This window comes from Rhyacophila brunnea, unplaced genomic scaffold, assembly GCF_057557595.1.
Source record: "Rhyacophila brunnea isolate RB1 unplaced genomic scaffold, BYU_Rbru_1.0 scaffold_13, whole genome shotgun sequence".
In the NCBI taxonomy this organism is placed as follows: domain Eukaryota; kingdom Metazoa; phylum Arthropoda; class Insecta; order Trichoptera; family Rhyacophilidae; genus Rhyacophila; species Rhyacophila brunnea.
Window position 1 is genome coordinate 13,513,842 of NW_028232785.1, and position 21,182 is coordinate 13,535,023.

The 21,182-nt window shown below is 34.9% G+C and overlaps 1 protein-coding gene and 2 long non-coding RNA genes across 3 annotated transcripts; 2 read left to right on the plus strand and 1 right to left on the minus strand.

Annotated features, from left to right (window-relative positions):
* The first annotated feature begins 2,800 nt into the window (after positions 1 to 2,800).
* On the plus strand, positions 2,801 to 15,696 carry LOC147076550 (uncharacterized). The gene is made up of 3 exons (XR_015069317.1): positions 2,801 to 2,926; positions 8,846 to 8,992; positions 13,591 to 15,696. It is a non-coding gene; the product is annotated as an uncharacterized LOC147076550 (long non-coding RNA).
* On the plus strand, positions 3,424 to 5,181 carry LOC147076551 (uncharacterized). The gene is made up of 3 exons (XR_015069643.1): positions 3,424 to 3,567; positions 3,805 to 4,030; positions 4,331 to 5,181. It is a non-coding gene; the product is annotated as an uncharacterized LOC147076551 (long non-coding RNA).
* Positions 15,697 to 18,312: 2,616 nt separating the features above from the next.
* On the minus strand, positions 18,313 to 19,844 carry LOC147076552 (uncharacterized). Its single transcript, XM_085940330.1, has 2 exons — positions 19,653 to 19,844; positions 18,313 to 18,779 (listed from the first exon to the last, which is right to left on the minus strand). Exons 1-2 carry the CDS (start codon positions 19,725 to 19,727, stop codon positions 18,432 to 18,434), a joined length of 423 nt encoding a protein of 140 aa, XP_085796456.1. The 5' UTR covers positions 19,728 to 19,844; the 3' UTR covers positions 18,313 to 18,431.
* Between the last annotated feature and the right edge of the window lie 1,338 nt (positions 19,845 to 21,182).

Below are 21,182 nucleotides of genomic sequence, written 5' to 3' on the forward strand. Positions count from 1 at the left end.
GTGCAGTGCGTAAGGCGCTGGCCTTCCACCTGAGAGTTCTGCGTTCGATGCCCCGTGAAGACACAACAATTATGTGATTTTCTCAAAGCTTGGGTGTTTGTGATTGTTTAAAATTACTATAAACCACCCTGTACGACAAAACAAGTACATGGATTATTAAAAATAAAAAAATGGTCTGACAATAATTTAGATCAGTGCTCCGCAACCGGTGTGCCGCCAGACGATGCTAGGTGTGCCGCGGTGCAATAGGCAAATTTTCATATATGGCTGGTAATATATTTGAGCACCTGCATGAACTTAATAAAACAATGCAAGGTCAGAATGAAAATATATTGACGTGCACTGATAAATTAGAAGAAGTCAACAATAAAATGGAACTTTGGCAGATGGAGTTAAGACAAGGATAGTGTTCCAAAAGAACAACCAGACCACCATTGAAAACAAGCAATTAATTTTATATCCGTCTCAAAAACATTTAACTTTGCTGCAAAAGAAATTTTATCAGTACTTTCATACAATAAATGCGACAGGATACGAAACCCTTTTGCAACCAATGCCGAAAATTTTATAGAAGCGCTTTTCCTATAAATTCGAGAGGTATTTGTTGAATTGATAAACGACGGGACGCTAAAACTGAAGTTCGCCAATGTTCCATTGGCTATTTTCTGGATTTCGGTTAATAAAAAATATCCTTGGATTTCCGACAAGGCTATCGCAGTTCAGCTCCAAGTTTCGAGTCAGAAAAAGTCGCCTGCGGCGCTATTTTACTACACCAGTAAGTATTAATATTTTTAAACATGTGATTGTAGGACACAGTTTATTATTATTGTATCAATAATCGACAAATAATTATTCCTAACCTGACAACTAACCATAATTATATTAATAGAATGTAACCATACAAAAAATCGCTAAACATAAAATCAATACCTTGAAGTTAAAGTCCCTCTAACAAACCCGCCCCGTACCACCCTCGGTCTTAATCGAGAGTATCACGGGACCCATCAATTGGTTATGTGAAGCATCTGAGAATTGGCGTGGGAGTGTCCTGTGAGAAGGTGCCCAAGGCTTATTAATTTTACCTCGAACACTATTTAAAAAAAAAACGCTATTTTAGAGTATCACACTGTCTTTAACTGTAGCGATAGGTAGGGGGGCTCGCCAAAGATCTTAGGCTAGGGTCACCCACCAGGATGTGAAGTCCATGTTTTGGTGTATAAATTGTTTAACGTGTCGTGTGCCGCGGAATTCTGGGAAGACTTTTGGTGTGCCATGCGTTGGAAAAGGTTGCGGAGCACTGATTTAGATGACGTATACATTATTGTGAGTTTTAGTCCATTTTTAAGATATTTTTGACTACATGAGTACTGTATTCCCTGGCAGTGTCATCCCGTGGAGGTAGGTACGTCATGCGTTGCTTAGGGGTGGCCCTTAATAAAAGGCGGCAAATTAAGAAAACTAATACAAATAATATCATAACTTAGAATTGACGTTTTCCATGGAGCCACACAATTCAGTCGCTCCGTTAGAAAATACCGATATTTTAGTCATAATACTCTTTTGCAGTATATCATACTGGCAAAATGTTTACAAGGGGGCCTCCAAACTTGTTAGCGCCTCTGGCTCAGACCTCTAAGTACTTATAACAATCGTCAGTTGATATGTTATGATAATATTGTGTATGTCAGTTTTTCAAGATTTTATTGCATGTGTATGCTTAAGATACTTAATAGAAAATAAATAATAAAATAGGTAGATAAGTATAGTATTCTTTAGTAACTTTGCAATTTTATACAGTGACAAGATTTACGTGTAATACGTACTGCGTATTAATGTATTAGTAAATGCCAGGCGGCGGATTGGCTGATTTCATCCAATAATTCAAAATAATTTTAAAAAATCTCTTCCAAATTGCAAGGTTACGTGGAGGGTGGTCTATCTATCGAATTTGAGACTAAATAATTACAAGAGAAAAATATTTTTTTTTTCCCCGACTATGTCCGATCCTAATAGGATCATATGGGCCTCCACAGAGTAGAGGTTTGTGTTAACAGATTTTGTTTTTTTACGAGAAATGGATGTCAGCCACTTGCTCAACCTATTAGTTCCATACCCTGACTCACACACAAATTGAAAAACAATATGTGTACTTGCCAGGCCCAGGATTCGAACCTGAGACCCACGGCGTGATAGTCCAACGCTTATGCCGCGCGGCCACCCAAAACACCTTTTATATACAACGTTTTTAAATTTTCTGTTGAATTATATAAACTTGACTTGACTAGCTTAAACGATCAAAAAAATTGTATTTGATAGAAATAATACTGAAATGTCATTTTCACATGTCATATTGATTTACATAGTAACACACATAATATATATATTAATAATTTTGTTGCTAGGACCCCAGACCCCTAGCAACCAAAAATGGTGTCGAAATACCTTTTCATACAAAACAGAATTGACTGAAAATGAATTCAATTATACTTAAAAATGGCCAAAAGTATTAAAAAATGCATTGGCATCGTGTTTTGATATATTCTAAAAGTTTAAAATATCTAGCTAATCGGAAAGTTAGTTAATCGATTGCAAGATTTGTACCGAACAAATAAGAATACGAGCTAAGAAAAACGTTGTAAAATGAAAGGTGACTTTACATCTGGTTATGGTTGGCATTTTACCTAGGGATTGAACGGTTCCCTTGTTTTGTACTTAACGTCCTAAAGTATTATCAATACGATTAAAAGTATAGTTTAATATCTACCTAATATAATCTATTATTTTTTTTAAGAATCCTGAAACTAACCCTGCCACTATAAACTGCCAACTTGTTGACTTCAAGAATAAGTCTATTGAAGACGGCCAAACCAACTATGAAGAATCACAACCTGGGTGTTCTTTTTCGGAATACAAGGCAGAGAATCAGGTACCTGCATCAATATCAATATCATATGTTAAATTTGACTGCGGACAGAAAACATTATATTAAGTATACAAATGCATTGACAGACAACGTGTGAATATGTTTCCTTTTTTTTAGAAGAAACAAAGCATGGCATTGTGGTATTAAAAGTGCTAATTATACGACATTCAAACATCAATAAGATGATAGGACCTAATGATTCCACGCGTTGATTTTCAAACAATTGGTTCTGCGCCTTCATTTATACGGTTCAAACATTGTACAATCAGATTGCGGAAGGGTATAATCAATAATGTCAGCGCCTAATGCAGAAACATTTGTCTCAACTAAAATTTCCTCAGTACAAAACACTATGCAGAAACATCGTCCTTAGCTAAGATCATGCTGTCTATGGTTCACCTCTTGTCATGATATCCTCTTGCGTCCTGAGGTACACATATGTGGACGTTATTTAAATATTTTTTAGTAATGATTTGAATGGATACTTGAACCACATTTGACTACAGTGGTATAGATAGTATATTTTTCTACCACTAGAGCAAAACACTAGCCTATGTAGTTTTAAAATAAATTGTTATTTTGACTTTGAAGTTATGGATATTTGCACAAGACAAAAATGGCGGCTAAAAAGTCAACTCTGACAAGTAAGTGCTTTTAATTAAATATTAATATTTATTTATATTAAAAACCAATGATGTATTTAGTTTCACAATGAATCATAGTAATATTCCGTATACTTTAAATTATCTTTACACTTTTGTAAAATATTATAATCATAGTTTCAAAATTCGGTACACACATGAGTAACTCAGGTCTAGAGTGATATATTTTGACATTAGTATATCTGATTTATTGAGGTTATGTTTTTTGTTTACATTTAGACGAATCCTTGAATAGCCAGCATATTGGTGATATTTTGAATGATAATGATGTCGAAGTTGGTGGAGGATATAACCCTGACGACAGTAATGATGTTCACATTCATCTCCTGGGCCCAGATGATGACTTTATTCTGGAGAACCAGTGAACTTTACTCACTGCTAGAGGCTGAGATACATCCTTCAAAATCACAATTCAGGATCCTATCCTGGCTTATGAAACCATAAGGTATCAATGCTCATATTATATTACTCATTTAGTCATAAATATCAAACTTATCATTTTATTAGGCAAGTGCATGCACTGCTAAAAAATCAATTAAGTACCAATTAAATTGATACAGTTTGTGATGAAAGGGCTTTGTGATCTCCATATTGAGGATTCGATGGACAGAATAATTAATATACTTATTATACCTAGTGATTAATACTATTGGCCATTAGTATTTATATTCCTGGTGTTGAATACTTAATAAATAGGAATAAATGTATCGATTAATTCATAGTATTGTATTTTCTATTGTTTCAGTACGCTGAGCCTAATAAGACGAATGATGCTGAGCTGAAGAGTTCAGTTCATGGCCATATATGGTTTATTGGGTGCTGGACTCCAATTGCTCTATAAATTATTCTCCATGTGGGGAAGTGAATCCTACCTATCTGATGAAGATACGATACAATCTCAATGCAACGCTGTGATGTTACTTTGGCTTCACAACAACTGCCCTTGTACGTCTACACATATGACTTTTTTACCAGCTTCAACCTCACCGATTCGTTATTTCAGGCCAATACGTGTTATGATTCAAAGAAGACGAAGAACGATATGCATCACTCAGTCAGCTGTTGTAAAATACTGATTACAAGTCGATGAGCCGCATTAATCTTCACAGTGGTGTGTTTGCCTTCACAGGACATCAAGCATGTAAACTGTGAGGATCTTTGACCACTGTGGACATGGATTTGTTGGACATGGACATGAAATTGTTTGCTCATTGTACATGCAAACTTATAGGAAAGAAAATATTCACTGTGATTGGAATACTTCATAGTCATGGAAAATCAGACTTGCAAACCCTACGATTTGTTATGAAAGTCAATTAGCCATCAGTATCATCATCGATACAAGGTCATCCAAGAAACTCTTCACCATTAGCTTCAATAACACACTGAGTAAACACAGATCTACTTCTACAGCAAAGAATGGTTGTCCCTAAACCTATTCCCTGAAGTGCGCTAATTAATGTGTAGTATTTTAGGGTTTTGACCGTTAATGTACTATATTTTTAATCTAAATAAATATAATTTTCCAATCACCATTATATTATTATGATTATTGTATTATTTTTCTAATAAAATTGTATCATTATATGGATATCACATTGTTTTTGTTTCATTTCATTGTTTGTACTGTATCCAATATTGTACTCTATTGTGACCTGAGATGCACTCACGTGCACGTAGTGGATTTTAGTTAATATATAGTAAAAAAAATATTTTTTTTTTTTTTTTGTGATCTTAATAATATTTATGGAACAGTAAAATGCACAAATATTTTTTCTCATGACTGGTTCTATCTCGGATATCTATAGGAAGGGTGAAAATTGTGACAATTGATCAGATTGTGACGTTTGGAAAAGATGAGTGGATTGGATGGGACGTATGTAGGCAGGTGCGCCTGGGTATGGAGCGTGGAGATGGGATAGGATAGGAGCGCGGAGAGCATGAGACTCGGGGGAAAGGCAGGGTTGTGGGTAGATTGACCATACCTCTATAACCTCAGTTACCTGTCCGGTTACTTAACTCATTCGTGTAGGTTCCTATATTAATAAAAGACATAAAAATGGAATTAATAGAATCTCGGATTTGAGCGCCACTCTATGAAATGCATAGAGACAATATTGATGAAAGGTAATTTAAATAAAAAGCGTGTAAAGAAATTTCAACAGATGTATAATTAATGTATAAGGTTAACTTGCGGGCGACCGTGTATAAAGTGGTATAATTAATCAAATGAATTACGAGCGCCTAACGCAGAATAATAACCAGACAATTTGAAATATAAATAAGAATGGATAGTTCGGTGGACCGTAACGTAAAGAAAGCAACAATAAATACCAAATACACAAATGCTCTTCAGCTCCTTCGCTGTCCTCGATTCCTTCCAGGACGGAATCGAGGAGTGCGTCTTCAAACGTGGCGGCACCATGGGGTTCCTTCGATCCCCTGGCCTGTGGGGGACGTCCTTTGGTTGGCCATTATTAACGACTCCAAAACGTCAAGAAATCGAAGCCATGGGCCCCGGTTCCATTGGCTCGGAACTTAAGAGAGACGTCTGCTTCTTTCGAACGATGAACACTGAGAGACTGAATGTCGCTTCGCCTTGATGTTAAAAAGCCGCCTTCTTGTTTAGCGCCGGAAATAGTTTACGAACTCTGTCCAAGCTATCCGGCGTGCGCAAGCATACTCCGGTTGATCTTTTGCGTAGTGTTGCCATCATAAAAAACTTATATTTGCCTTAGTGTCAGGTTATAACATGACACTCGTCTTAAAACTTCGTTCGTATTTTCTGTTGAAAAAAATACCATATTTAAAAATTCTCTTTCCTATAGTTTAGGTAAATTATTTTATAATTGTTAAACGATGATAAAAATATGACAACTGCACTTTATAAATGCAATAACTATAAATACATATTAATATTTAATTATAATACTCATATACCTATAATAATTTTATAAAAATTGGATTTCTCTGTTGCGTAATGCTTATAATGTATATTATGGCAATACTATCATCACCTTTTGTTTATAGTTATGCGCGTCTATAAAGTGTCCCATTGTCAGAACTGTCAAAAGAATAATATCTGACACCTGCACGTTTTTGATCTGCTACGGTAATCCAACGTAGGTAGGCTTTCGATTCGAAAGATGGACGTGAAATGCGAGCCGGATGATTTCGAATTTGATGCAAAATGGCAGGTGCCCTTAAACCATCAAATTAACCCTGTGACCAATAATTATATAAAGCAAGAGGTTGCTGACGGTTCCAGCATTGTTTTGAGGTTAGTTTTATAAAGCTTATGTATCTCCAATCTCATTCTTCAAGAGTAAACAAACCGCTATGTTAGCATTTTATGGTACTGTTTGACAGTCGTAAAAATAGGCTGTCCTAAAAATGAATCGCTGCGCAGCGTAGTTCGTATTTTTGCCGGCAGGTTCGCAACTATCGTTCTACTGCGCAGACGCAGATATCGAACAAATCCAACTGTCGCGTGAAAATACAGAAGCTTCCGAACTTGTTTGATTCATGCATGCATTCTTGCATCTGCAGGATAGTACAACATGTTTACAAGTATATCAATTTAACCCCACGATGTTCGCGTGGCTTAAGGCCATACCTCAGTTGAGACACGGTCTAAAAAGATCGTCGCTAAGCGATGCGCGGATTGCGGGTCGCGGGTGGAAATGAGGCATGTCAAACCAAATATAATTTGTCTTATAAATCCAACATGTGTCCATTTAATGTTCTGTTTATTGTTTTATCAGTAACAATAATAATATATGCATTGACATGTTTTCTTTTTAAAGTAAATTTAAGAATTAATACGGCCGCCGCCACCACGAAGCAAAATGACGTATTTCCAGCTCTACATTCTCTCTCAGAATGGGAGCGAGTGCAAAATTTCGTCGCGCCTATGGTTGAAAATTATTTGACGTTTCACTGATGAATCACCTTAAGCGTTGGCCGATAGCTTCGTGGGTCCCAAGTTCGAATCTTGGGTCTGACAATTTGTGTATGAGTCAGAGTATGAACCTAATAGGTTGAGCAAGTGGCTGACATCCATTTCCCCGAAAAAAAAAACAAAATCTGTCAATACATGTATTTATTTGTTCGTAAGCGTTGCAAAATTACGCGAAGGTTACCTTTATCAATCGTATCCAAATCCTTAAATAAATCCACTAAGTACCTCATGGAATTACACATTATTGGCTTGTGAATTATTTTTGTTACCTACAAGTCTTTTTACAGGAAGCCAGGCGGGAACCGCGTTAATTTTCACTGTTAATTTTGGCAAAATTTATGAATTCAAGAATGAAAACCTAAACTAACCTAACAAATGTTAAAAGTAGTATATCGGCAATTTTTAAAAATTGTTTGCCACTGGCTTCCCGTAAACGGACAAGAACCTTAGGTCAACAATTAAATTGACACTATTTTGACATTATTTTAATTAGGTAATTGTTTTGCAAATTTTTGAGTTATTGTCTGTTTATTGGAAGCCATCGGCAAATTCATTTTGATAATAGCCGATATACTAGATTATTTGAGTTAGGTTAGGTATATGTAAATGATAATATGCATATGACGTATATTTCCGTTGCGCGAAGACAGACATACTGCACTGATCGGATTTATTTGACTCCAGTCGACGCCGAACCGATATTATTTGACAGTTTCCAAACATTTCATCTAGGTTCCTCTCGTGGTGCAATGTGTACGACACTGGTCTTCTATCCGGGAGCTCTGGGTTCGATACCTACCCGGTGAGGACACAATATATATATGTGGTTTTCTCAAAGCCTAAATGTTGTGATTGTTCAAAATCACTAGCAACTACCTTGTACGAAAAAGCAAGAACATGGTTATTAATAATTACAAAAAAAACCATTTGGTCAGCATTATTCGGATTTTAAGATCACAGGGTCCTATCTATAATAACAATAACAATAAGAGTTTTGAGATAAACTCAAATAAAAACTTTGCTACCATTTATAATTCATTAAATAAAGCACAGTTTTTTCAACTAAGTATATCTTGTAAACGGATACAATATATATGTACAGCAACGAGGATTGTTTATAATTACGGCGTGCATGTTTGTAGTTAGGCTCCTGTGATCCTAAGAAATCGTATAGCAATGGGAAATATAGCTCTCGCGATGAATATACTAATTATTATTATGAATCATATAAAAGTGAGTGATATTCCATAAAATAAGCTTGATTTAATGAAATAATAATAAGTATATTGTGTTTTTCAGAACCTTCAAATAAGAGACATGGTAAATATAAAATCGGAACCCGAATTTCAGCGAGTGGACATCAAGAAAGAGTTTATTGAAGATACAATAAATTATAAAGATCCGCAACCAAGTTGTTCGTATTCAGAATATAGCCCAGGAAAACAGGTAATACATTTATTTAAACTATGTACGTACTTTACAATATAGGTATAAACATGAAGATATTGTGTTTCTTTCTCGTATCTAGTCTATAAAAATGATGATGACAATAAAACAAACAAATAGTGGATGATATTATGTAGTGACATAATGTGACATGACAATATTATGCATGCGGGTACAGCTCTACCTTAAGGGTTCATAGGGGCCATCCCCACATCGTTATCATGTGGTGATTGCGTAAAAAACTTCCGATATTTTTATCATTTTCATAATATACCTATTTAAATAAATGATTAAATGAATTGGTAAAATTATTTCATCTATCTTAACCCGTCGCAATTTTAGAGAGATATTTATTATCATTATACTAATAAATAAAGCAATACTTGCAAATTATGTAATTACATAATAATGATTACGCGGTATTAAAATATGCATGTTGGATGAATACATAGATACAAGTTTAGGTACCTACCTACTTAACTGTTCCTATTCATCGTAGTGCAGTCGAGGTTAACCGATATTATTTGACAGTTTCAAACCATTTTGTCAGTAATTGCAGCTGGGAAGGAATGCTTTCGCGGTGAAAAGTATATTTGTGGCAATCAATGACCCATGCGCCCATAATATGAAGCACCAAGGGCAAATGGCATTTTATTGACGCCTTCTGTAGTATTCGCGTGTATATACCTATTAAAGAAGAGCTTGTAGACTTTCGTCAAGGTTCTGAGAGAAGAAAGAAAGAAAAATAACTGAAAACTTGGGGTTATACAGTGATTTCTCCTACGAGATGACGGAATCAGCACCACAACATATTTTATTATTTATATCTATGCAGACGGAGAGATAACTACATGGCATATCTTCATCTCTTACTCATTATTTTTGTTAAGTCACCGTACTCGGGTCTAGGACGATTTGGCACCGCGAACTGGCCTCCGCCGATTGGCCTCCGGTAATTGGCCGCCGGTACAATCGGACACCGGCCCAATTGGACGCCGACCCAATTCGACGCCGACCCAATTGGCCTCCGGAAGGATTGGACACCGCACAGTTGAATTAAATGCGCAAAGGAATAGACGTACGTTACGATTTGTTGGAGTAAATAAGCAAGTCAGTTTAATATGCTTCTATCATCTCAGTAGTTGTACCTTATACATTTCGCGCTTGACACATTTTTAATATAGATTGAGAATAATTATTATGCCTTATGATGTTTATTAAAAGAAAATAATTTTTACCTCGCTAAAACTTAAAGATGTGCATAATCATATAATTTATTGTCTATACATGGGTACTTATTTATATTTACAACAAATATTTAAAATAATGTTAGATGTTAGAATGAAAATTACATTATATTTCAGCGTTTTATCGACTTAATATTATTATAAAGCCCAAACATGCATAAATGCGTATTAGATAGTATGAAATTACAAACAAAAGGCCGAAATCCCGAATGCTGAAATCCCGAAAAATAAAATAAATATAAATAAAAATTAATAAAATAAAAATAAATTAATAAAATAATTAAATAAAAAAAAAAAATTGCGGAAAATGGGTTTTTCCGATTGCGCAATTTTTTTTCAGGAGAAACCATTTTGTAGAACGAATGGATTTTGTGTCTCTTGTAAAAATTCACGATTGCGCAATTATTGATGTTTGTATTTTACATTTTTTTTATATTTCCACAAAAAAATGGGTTTTTGTGTCTCTTGCAAAAAATTGCGCAATTATTGATGTTTGTATTTTTTTTTATTTTTCGGGATTTCGGCCCGGAAATATTTGTTGTAAATATAAATAAGTACCCATGTATAGACAATAAATTAACTGATTATGCACATCTTTAAGTTTTAGCGAGGGAAGAATTATTTTCTTTTAATAAACATCATAAGGCATAATAATTATTCTCAATCTATATTAAAAATGTGTCAAGCGCGAAATGTATAAGGTACAACTACTGAGATGATAGAAGCATATTAAACTGACTTGCTTATTTACTCCAACAAATCGTAACGTACGTCTATTCCTTTGCGCATTTAATTCAACTGTGCGGTGTCCAATCCTTCCGGAGGCCAATTGGGTCGGCGTCGAATTGGGTCGGCGTCCAATTGGGCCGGTGTCCGATTGTACCGGCGGCCAATTACCGGAGGCCAATCGGCGGAGGCCAGTTCGCGGTGCCAAATCGTCCCATTCCCACCGTACTCATCTCTTCCATGAGCACATAGTGGTGACCTCAGTTTTAGGTATCGGATCCTCAGACATTCCATTAAAAAATACTGATGCTTCACATCCAGATGTAGAGCCTCTTGATACGCTCGATTATGACTGTGTGTGGTGCGGGGCGGGTTAGTTTCGTTTCGTATGTCAAAAGCAGATAAAATTTACTCCGACATACACATTGATGAACATGCGATTAAGAAGGAATTCGAAGAATACAACGTAAGGTTTACAAATAAATGCTTTTATTGCATGATTTTAGTATTGTAAGTTCTGATATGATAATACTAGCAGTATCGCCCCACTACCCCCCTTTTGATGCCGCTACATACAATTGTCCGTAAGTGAAGCATTCCGACTAATATGGCAGCTCGGTTGGCTCCTTGCCGATTAGCGATTCTCATAACAATTATGTGTATCTAACGTTGCCATTTGACCTCTGATCGAGCTGAAATAAACGCCAATATTTTTTAAATGTACACATTCTAGCAACATTTTCAATAAAAAATAACGGTCGCAACCATCGACTATAGATATATCTAGACGCCACCCGTTGCATCGCTAAATGAAGCGCGTGCCGTGCGTTTGGTTTGAGGCGAGTGAACGCATTCGTCTACAAATGTTTGAGACCATAGACCACTTCGCTAGTGCTCGCCCAAAGTGCTCGCACTAGACGCTCAGAATTAAAATATAATTTTCTATTTTTTTACGTTATATAGTATTTTTAAGCGGTCAAAATGCAACCATCAGGTAAAGATATCCATATTTAAAGTTATTTTAAAGAAACACTAAGTCACCGATATTAAAATATATAATAATATACAAATACATTATCACGAATATGTATCAACTTACCCATGAAAAATAATACCATCTTCTTGCTTATCAGTACGGCTACCATATTTTAATTCAACACACAGAACCATCTTTCATACTTAATTAACTAAAAATATTTAATTGACTTTATGTTTAACACAAAAAATAGCCGTAGAGATTATAAGGGTGCCGAATATTTTCTCACTCGCACTCATGCATCGTTTTTGTTCAGGCCTTGGTTGCAACAATTACGTCCGTGTTGCAAGGCCCTTTTCCGCAAAATCCGTAAAACTGTCCCCGGGGTGCAACGGGCTAAATTTAAAATTCGAGCACCACGCACTCCGGCTCGTCTGCCTCCATCTACCCTTCAATTTTTGTCGAATTCCGACTGCGCGTGTGGATTTGTATAAAGAAAAACCGACACGACGGTACAAACAAATATATTTTCGAAGTTATAGTATAGCATATGCATCATCCTATAATCTATAGCAGCAAGGGCAACCCTTTTTATGCTTACGTGCAAAGTATATAATAATAATGAGTGGGGTAAGTATATATATATATTTTATTGATTTAGGTTAACCAGTAAAATCAATCACAGAGAATAAGTAGAAAAAATATAATTTATTATAAAATAATATATGATGTCCCAATAACAGCGCGGTCATAAGTAGTGTAACTAATGAAATTAAATTAAATCAAATATTAGGTACAGTTGCGATGAATATAATTGGATATCGTTAAAAAAGATAAAAACATTCGTAAAACATAAAGTTGGAAAATGGATAATTTAGAAAAGGTTATTATTCAAACTTCTTTACTATACCTGAGTTGGTTGAATACATACACATGCAGATGCATATTTAATTCGAATCAAGTTATCAACTGTCAAATTTGTCTTTCGGTCGATTAAGTGAAATTGTTTCGTTCTCCACGTCCATCTTTAAACGCGCGATTAAAATTAAAACGGAAAATAGACATACACATGGCGTAATCATAAACAGTACCGATGGGTCAATAAATTCAATAGAAGGAGCATGCCGCAAGCAAATGTACCTACTATCCCATTGTGAAATCTTCATCTACTGTTCCAAAATGTAGTACCTTCTTTTACTCCTCTCACTTAAGACATACGACAATGGTTGAGTTAAAACAATAGTTTATTCACCTAAAGTACACTACAGCCAACTCAAATTGATATTCTGAAGGATGCCAAACACACTTGCAGGGTGAAACAAAAAGCTACTTCACTTTGATCATCCGGATGAGAATCTATTTTGTAAAATGAAATGTGAACCATACGTAAATTATCAAGGCCGATCGAGGTCAAATTGATACCTGGATTAGAACGAAAAACTAACAGGATGATTATACCCACTTATCTGTTATGAAAACGACATGTATCTTAAAACAAAGTTTTTTTTGCATCGTTCAGCTTAACTAGGAAACCTGTGTAACTTAAGTAGATAATTAACTTCACACATGTAATGCGGATGAAAGTTTAAAAAATGGTTATGCTGTCGAGATCGTGTGGTGCTAATAATTGTATTATAAATGTTTTTTAGGATAACGCAGCAAATCTCAAGTTGTCGGAAGAAGAGAAAATTGATAACATCATAAAAATCGACGAACAAGATATTAAAAATGAACTCGAGGAATACAACAAAAGATTTAAAAAAATACGTGGCACTATGAAACGAAATGTTTCTAAATCATTCCCCGAATTGGTGGCTGTTATAAAGTTGGAAAAAAAATATTTTCATCTTAATAATTTTGTGTGCGGTATATGTTATAATTTTTTTTCATCGTTAGACTTGCTCGAGTTTCACAAAGTGTTGCATAAAAATATAATCCATAAAATCACTAATAAGGATGTTAAACAATGTAAACGTAGTAAATGTGAAGTCTCTTGTCACACTCCATTTAAAAGCGATGAATCTAATTATTCTAGTAAGACGAAAAAACTTAAATTGCTGCATACCGGAGAAAAGCCATTTCAATGTAATCAATGTGATTATTCTTGTAAAATATCTAGTAACATGAAACGACACAAAATGACACATTCTGGTGTAAAACCATTTAAATGTGATCAATGTGATTACTCATGTGTAACATTTAGTCAAATGAAATTACATATAATGTCACATACAGGTATAATGCCATTTAAATGTAACACTTGTGAATATTTTTGTAAAATATCTCGTGACATGAAACTACACAAAATGACTCATTCTGGTGTAAACCCATTTAAATGTGCCCTTTGTGATTATTCTTGTAAAACATCGTCCCGCATGAAATTACATATAATGTCACATTCTGGTATAATATCATTTAAATGTGATCAGTGTAATTACTCTTGTAAAACATCTGGTAGCATGAAACAACACAAACTGACACATTCTGGTATAAAGCCATTTAAATGTGATCAATGTAATTACTCTTGTATAACATCCCGTTATCTGAAAGCACATAAAATGTCACATACAGGTATAATGCCATTTAAATGTGACACTTGTGATTATTTTTGTAAAACATCTCATTACATGAAACGACACAAAATGTCTCATTCTGGTGTAAAGCCATTTAAATGTGCCCATTGTGATTATTCTTGTATATCGTCGTCCTACATGAAATCACATATGATGACTCATTCTAGTATAAAACCATTTAACTGTGATCAGTGTAATTACTCTTGTAAAACATCTGCTATTATGAAACAACACAAACTGACACATTCTGGTATAAAGCCATTTAAATGTGATCAATGTGATTACTCTTGTACATTTTCCCGTTATCTGAAAGCACATAAAATGACCCATTCTGGTGAAAAGCCATTTAAATGTGATCAATGCGATTTCTCATGTATAACATCTATAAAGCTGAAATTACATTTATTGATACATACCGATATAAAGCCATTTAAATGTGATCAATGTGATTACGCATGTATAACATCTGCTTACATGAAATCACACAAAATGACTCATTCTCCAGATAAGCCGTTTAAATGTGAGCAATGTGATTATAATTGTAAAAGATCTAGTCAGATGAAATTACACAAAATGACGCATACTGGTATACAGCCATTCAAATGTCATCAATGTGAATACTCTTGTACATCTTCCCGTATTTTAAAAGTACACAAAATGACACATTCTGGTGAAAAGTAATTGAGATGTGATCAATATGATTACTCATGTATAAGATCTCTTCGGATGAAATTACATTTAATGATACATACTAGTATAAAGCTATTCGAATGTCATCAATTTGTGACGACATTTATAACATCTAGTAATATGAAATAAAGCAAAAAGACGCATTTTGATGAAAATCCATTTAAATGTGATATTTTTGTGTTTATACTTGTAGAAATTTTTTTAATTTTAAATCACACAAAATAACTCATTCTAATGAAAACAGTTTAATGTGATCAATATTATTACTCATGTTTAACATCCTGTTACAAAATTTACCGAAAATGAAACTTGAAAATGAATTGTTCACTTAATCATATCTAGTCCTATGATATCAAACTAAATGATTTATTCTTGTTGTTCCATTGTTTAACTATTATTTATTCAACGAATAAGACAATAATGTATGAGAATGTCATATTCTTTAAACTGAATATAGCTAATTTGAAAACATCTCATGCATACACATACTAGAAAAAAATATTTTGTACTAAAACCGCTAGTCAACATAATGCAATTGGATAATCATTTAATGTCACGACTACTAGTTAAAACCAGCGTAAATAACTAAGATGCTGACACGACCACAAAATGCGCGCCTTCAGCTAGCATTTTTGCGACGATATTGTGACGTCACAGCTGTTATGGTCTGAATGTCGATTTTACGTCGAAGTACGTCGCCTACCTCGAGACGAAGCTAAAAAAATATGTGATAAGTCTCATAGTTCGGTCTGAGTGACTTACAGCCACTCAGAGTGAACTATTGATTTTTTTTCAGGCAGACCGAATGGTCTTATATGAAAAATATATAATTTCTATGTGAAAACTTCAGGCGATATCATTAGCTAAATGCTGTAAACTAAAGCTAATTTATAACTATAATCTTCTTTGCATTGTATAAAATCGTTTTGGGTACATGTATTGAATGAATGCGAAGACATTTCCTACCAATGGGCGACTAGTATAAAATTAAACGTAAACGTCATCATATAACTGGATTATCATTCGGGAGAAATGTTGTAATTTTTTCCGATAGCGTCCAGGCTATTGAGTTAGAATTTATAATAAAGAGTGGGAAAGAATAAGCCGCAGGGGATGACGTGCCGTTCCTCTCCGGGAAAAAAGTTGAAAATATTCATTCGGGAAGAAAAGACAAGATTTAACCGCGTAAATAGTGGTGCATTTAATGCATTCATTTGTTTTCCGTGAGAAAGCTCTTGCCGCGATTAGAGTTCGAAAGGCATTTAGTGTAAAGATATCGTAATTGTGACGATTTGTTCGATCTAAACAATTGCATCATCTTGCGATGATATCACTCATCATCAGCCGCGCATGGCAGCCGGTTTCTAATCATTATAGTCAGTGGGTGCCTTAATAATATAATAAGTGCGCAGCCATACCTATAAATATAAATAATTATACAATTAGATATAGATAGTTTTATACAATAAAATTAAGTACACAACAAGTTTATAAAAAATAATTGTTGTTAATTCTTTAGTAAGTATACAAAAATTAGTGTTAAGATATTTAATAAAAATTAATTATAAAAAGAATATTTTATTAAAGAACTACCAGATAAATAATTAAAACAATAACCACGAAGATTTTTTTAATTCAAATAAATCTGCGATCTTTATTCCGGGTGTATAATTCGAAATGTAAATCGAGTGACAGCCATCAGCTGTTCTTTGACGTTTCGCGCATGTGTATGTGGAACAAATGAGGCGTTTAATTCCATAAAGCGATAAGTCCACATTTGGTCAAAATCGAGAAAAAAATACGCACGTATTCTTTGTATAATTTTCGCAATATGTATTGATCTATAAATTCCAAAACGCGACATAACCCTACGAAAAAAAATATTTTAAGTCTCGATTTATTACAAAAAGTAATAAAGTCTAGTCTAGTCTCGTGGAATAAATAATTTGAACGTCTGAGCTGGATAGGCCATAATTTAATAGCAAATCTAACACACTTAATTTTATGAAAAAAACACATAAACTTTGTTAACTTTACTATGTAAAAATCTTCAGAAAACTGTCGAGCGCTCCGGTTCGTAAATTTTTCCATTTCGAGCGCTGTCCTGTTACCCGTTCTGCCAGCGCTCCATTGGCGAGCCAAAAGTCCGAGGACAATAAGTCTTCAGATTTTTCTACATTCTGCTACTGGCTAACAGACGTTCAACGAAACGAGGTATATTATTAATTTGACGAGTAAAACCGTCGACTTTGACAGCATAGATAATATACGTAAATTTGACAGTTAAATCGTGATGGCGTTAAATGATACCGACGTTTTGTGTTTTTTGGGTTATTGGGTGGCAGATAATCTAATAACGAAGCAAAGGGTACACAAATACTGGGTGAAACAATGGTTAAGGAAACGAACGACATTATCCCACACAAATTTAATATGAGAATTGCGTTTGCAACCGAGCGATTTCCGCAATTATTTGCGAATGTCGGAGGATGTATACACAGAACTGTATAATTTGGTCTCCCCATTTATTAAAAAAAATACTATTATGAGGGAAGCTATTTCTCCTCATGATAGATTATGTGCAACCCTGCGATTTTTGACTGCCGGCGGAACGTTCACTGACTTGCATTATAGAACTGCGATTGGAAGACAAACTCTGGGCAAGACAATTCCCGAAACTTGCCAAGTCATTATTGACGTTTTGAAAGGAGAATATTTCAAGGTGTGTATTATATTATACGTCATCTAATAAAGTTGGGCAAATTTACAAATATATAATTAACAAGTAGACGTCGGTTGGTCTTATAAAGTGAACGTTTAGTGGATTGTTTTACCTATATAACTCATAGACGGCAACAGCATAAGAATGACAGACAAGATGCATTTGAGATAGGTATATATATAGTCACAAATAAGGCCATCGTTGACATGCTAAATATTCAATAGACCGTTAGAATTCTGTACCTAGCCAGGACTCTCCATATAGGCTGTAAGCAAGCTACTTAATTATTCCTGTTGAATGTATTGTAATACTAGTCATATTCTTCGAAAAGCAAGCATGGAATTTGATTTCTAAATGAGGCCACATAATAATATAGGTATGCTAACATAACTCAAATACTTACCATTTGTTGTATCGCTTAAGCCTTAAGGTTTATAGGCATAAAAAACAAACAAAAAAACAAATATTTTACAAGATATTTATTCACACAAAAAACATTAATTTATTATACCGGCTTTTGTACATTTTTGCTTAATATACGATAAACTGGTTGAGTATGAACAGTAGTTGCTGGCATTATTTTGTCACTTTGTCCCATAAAGGCAACTTCATGCATCAGCTTCTCGGCCAGCAATCTTTGTCCCTGTGACATCGATCGTAGTTTCATGGCCATCATTTTGCCAAAAACATCAAATTCATCTTCAGTCTTGCTTAGTTTGTCGGTGATTAATTCTAACACTTTGTTGGCGCTATCATTCGATTTTTTTTGTTTGAACGATGGGGGTTCTGGTGCTCTATTAAGATTCGACCTTGGAGTAGTCGACAACGTTGATGTTGAAGGCGAATATTCTATCTGTAAATAAAATATTGATTATTTTTTGTTGCAGTTCCCTGATACGCACGAAGAAATGGAGACGATTGCAGAAGAATTTAATAGTAAATGGCAATTTCCAAATTGCCTGGGCGCAGTTGATGGGAAACACATTGCAATGTGCCACCTGCAGGCGCCGGCTCCCACTTTTATAATTACAAACATTTCCACAGCATTGTTTTGATGGCGATTGCAAATGCTAATTATGAATTTATTTATGTTGATGTTGGAACAAATGGACGTATTTCTGATGGAGGCGTACTGAGAAAAACTATTTATTTCAAACGTTTAGACGAAGGCAGATTAAAAATACCTGCACAAAAAAAACCTACTGCTAATTCTGATGCACTGCCATTGGCGATGAAGCCTTTGCATTACGTAACGATTTCTTAAAGCCGTATTCACAAAGGCAATTAAATCACAGTAAAATAATATATAATTATCGGACATGCAGAGCCAGGCGAATTATAGAAAATGTTTTTGGCATTTTAGCTGCTAGATTCCGCATTTTTCAAGCTCCAATAAACATGAAAATTGAAAATATCAATACAGTTGTATTAGCTTGCTGTGTGCTGCACAACTTTCTTCGTCGCAAATCAACACATTCTTATACTCCTTCTCATGACCTTGATAGGGAAAATCCTGAGACAGGTTTAATAGAGCTCGGACTGAGGTTACAGGACACCTTAGCGCCTTTGGAAGCAACGACTAATCGGAACTCGACTGCCAATGCTAAGAAAGCGCGAGGAGATTTTGAAAAATATTTTAATACTACCGGGGCTGTCACATGGCAAGAAAGTATGATAAGCAATAGATAAATTAAACCAATGTAACAGTTTAGTTAAAATGTTTTACCTCAATACAATCTTCGTTGTTTAACGAGTTGGAGTAACTCTCATCAGGAGACATGTTTTCCAAATCGTCCGCCATGCTGGATATTGAGCTCGATTCTGTAAAACAAAATGTAAATTGTTAAAATACAACATAATACTCAAACTTGTTTTTTATTATCTCTCCCCTAAGTACCCATTCCTTCATACGGTTAATATTGATATGATTATTTATATTGGTATAATTGGTGTAATCCAGTATATCAGGTATTTTCAAAATGTGTTTTCCGCTGTATTCCTCATAACCAAACTGTACCATTAATTTTGATTGATGATTGACGATTTATTGATTGTCTCTGAAGGAACCTAACTCGAGCGATTTTTGATTTCATGATCATTTCTTTTCTTCTTCTTTCGACCATGTCCGATCACAATATGGACCTCCACGGAGTGGAAGTTTGTATTGACAGATTTTGTTTTTACGAGAAATGGATGTCAGCCACTTGCTCAACATATTAGGTCCATACTCTGACTCATACACAAATTGAAATTCAATGTGTACTTGTCAGACCCAGGATTTGAACCTGGGACCCAACCACGACTCAATAAGCCAACGCTTAAGCCGCGCTTCCACCGCCATGATCGTACCTATATATTATTATTTCTTACCTACCTCAGCAAAGAATAAGTAATTTTATTGTGACTAGAAATGATTCATAGCTGTATGTTTTAATTGCTTAATAGTTGCTAATCTAATGCGATGTCACTTTCAGAGCTACGACAATGTCATAGTCTGCACGTGTATAATAAATAGCTTTAAAGCATTCCCTCGTACCTATATATTATTATTATTTATTACCTACCTCAGCAAAGAATAAGTAATTTTATTGTGACTAGAAATGATTCATAGCTGTATGTTTTAATTGCTTAATAGTAGCTAATCTAATGCGATGTCACTTTCAGAGCTACGACAATTTCATAATCTGCACGTGAATAATAAATAGCTTTAAAGCATTCCCACGTACCTTCCATTTGGTCGTTCAAGAACTCCAAATTTTTATAGTACCACAGTTTGGGTAGATATACTGCGTCTGTGCCGGCTCCGCTTCGATATGATGTCCTTACTTTATTTCTCTCCTTTCTGTAACCCGACCTCAATGTCTGTATTTTCTTTTTGACATCGTTGACCGTTGCCTGCGGCTCCACCTTGATTAATATTTCCAAAAGTTCCGCATACGCCAAGGACTTGGCATCACGATTCTTGTCGTCTTCCACAACGACGGGTTGTCTTTAAAACAACTAATAAAATCTTCCAAGAAACTTTTCGAATGCACTCGTAGATCTACCATTGTTGTTTTCGATGTCCGAACACTTTGAATGACAGTAAAATAATGATGGCGCTCATAGACTAATATATGGCGCTGTCGTCCGTCGGCATAGATATAAATAATGTGACGGTAAAGCGTGGTGAACGTACGAATTTCAGCGGCTCGGCGAGTAAAATATCAAACATGTTTGAAATCCAACGAGCCTGGTCTGCGGATTAAAAAGTCCG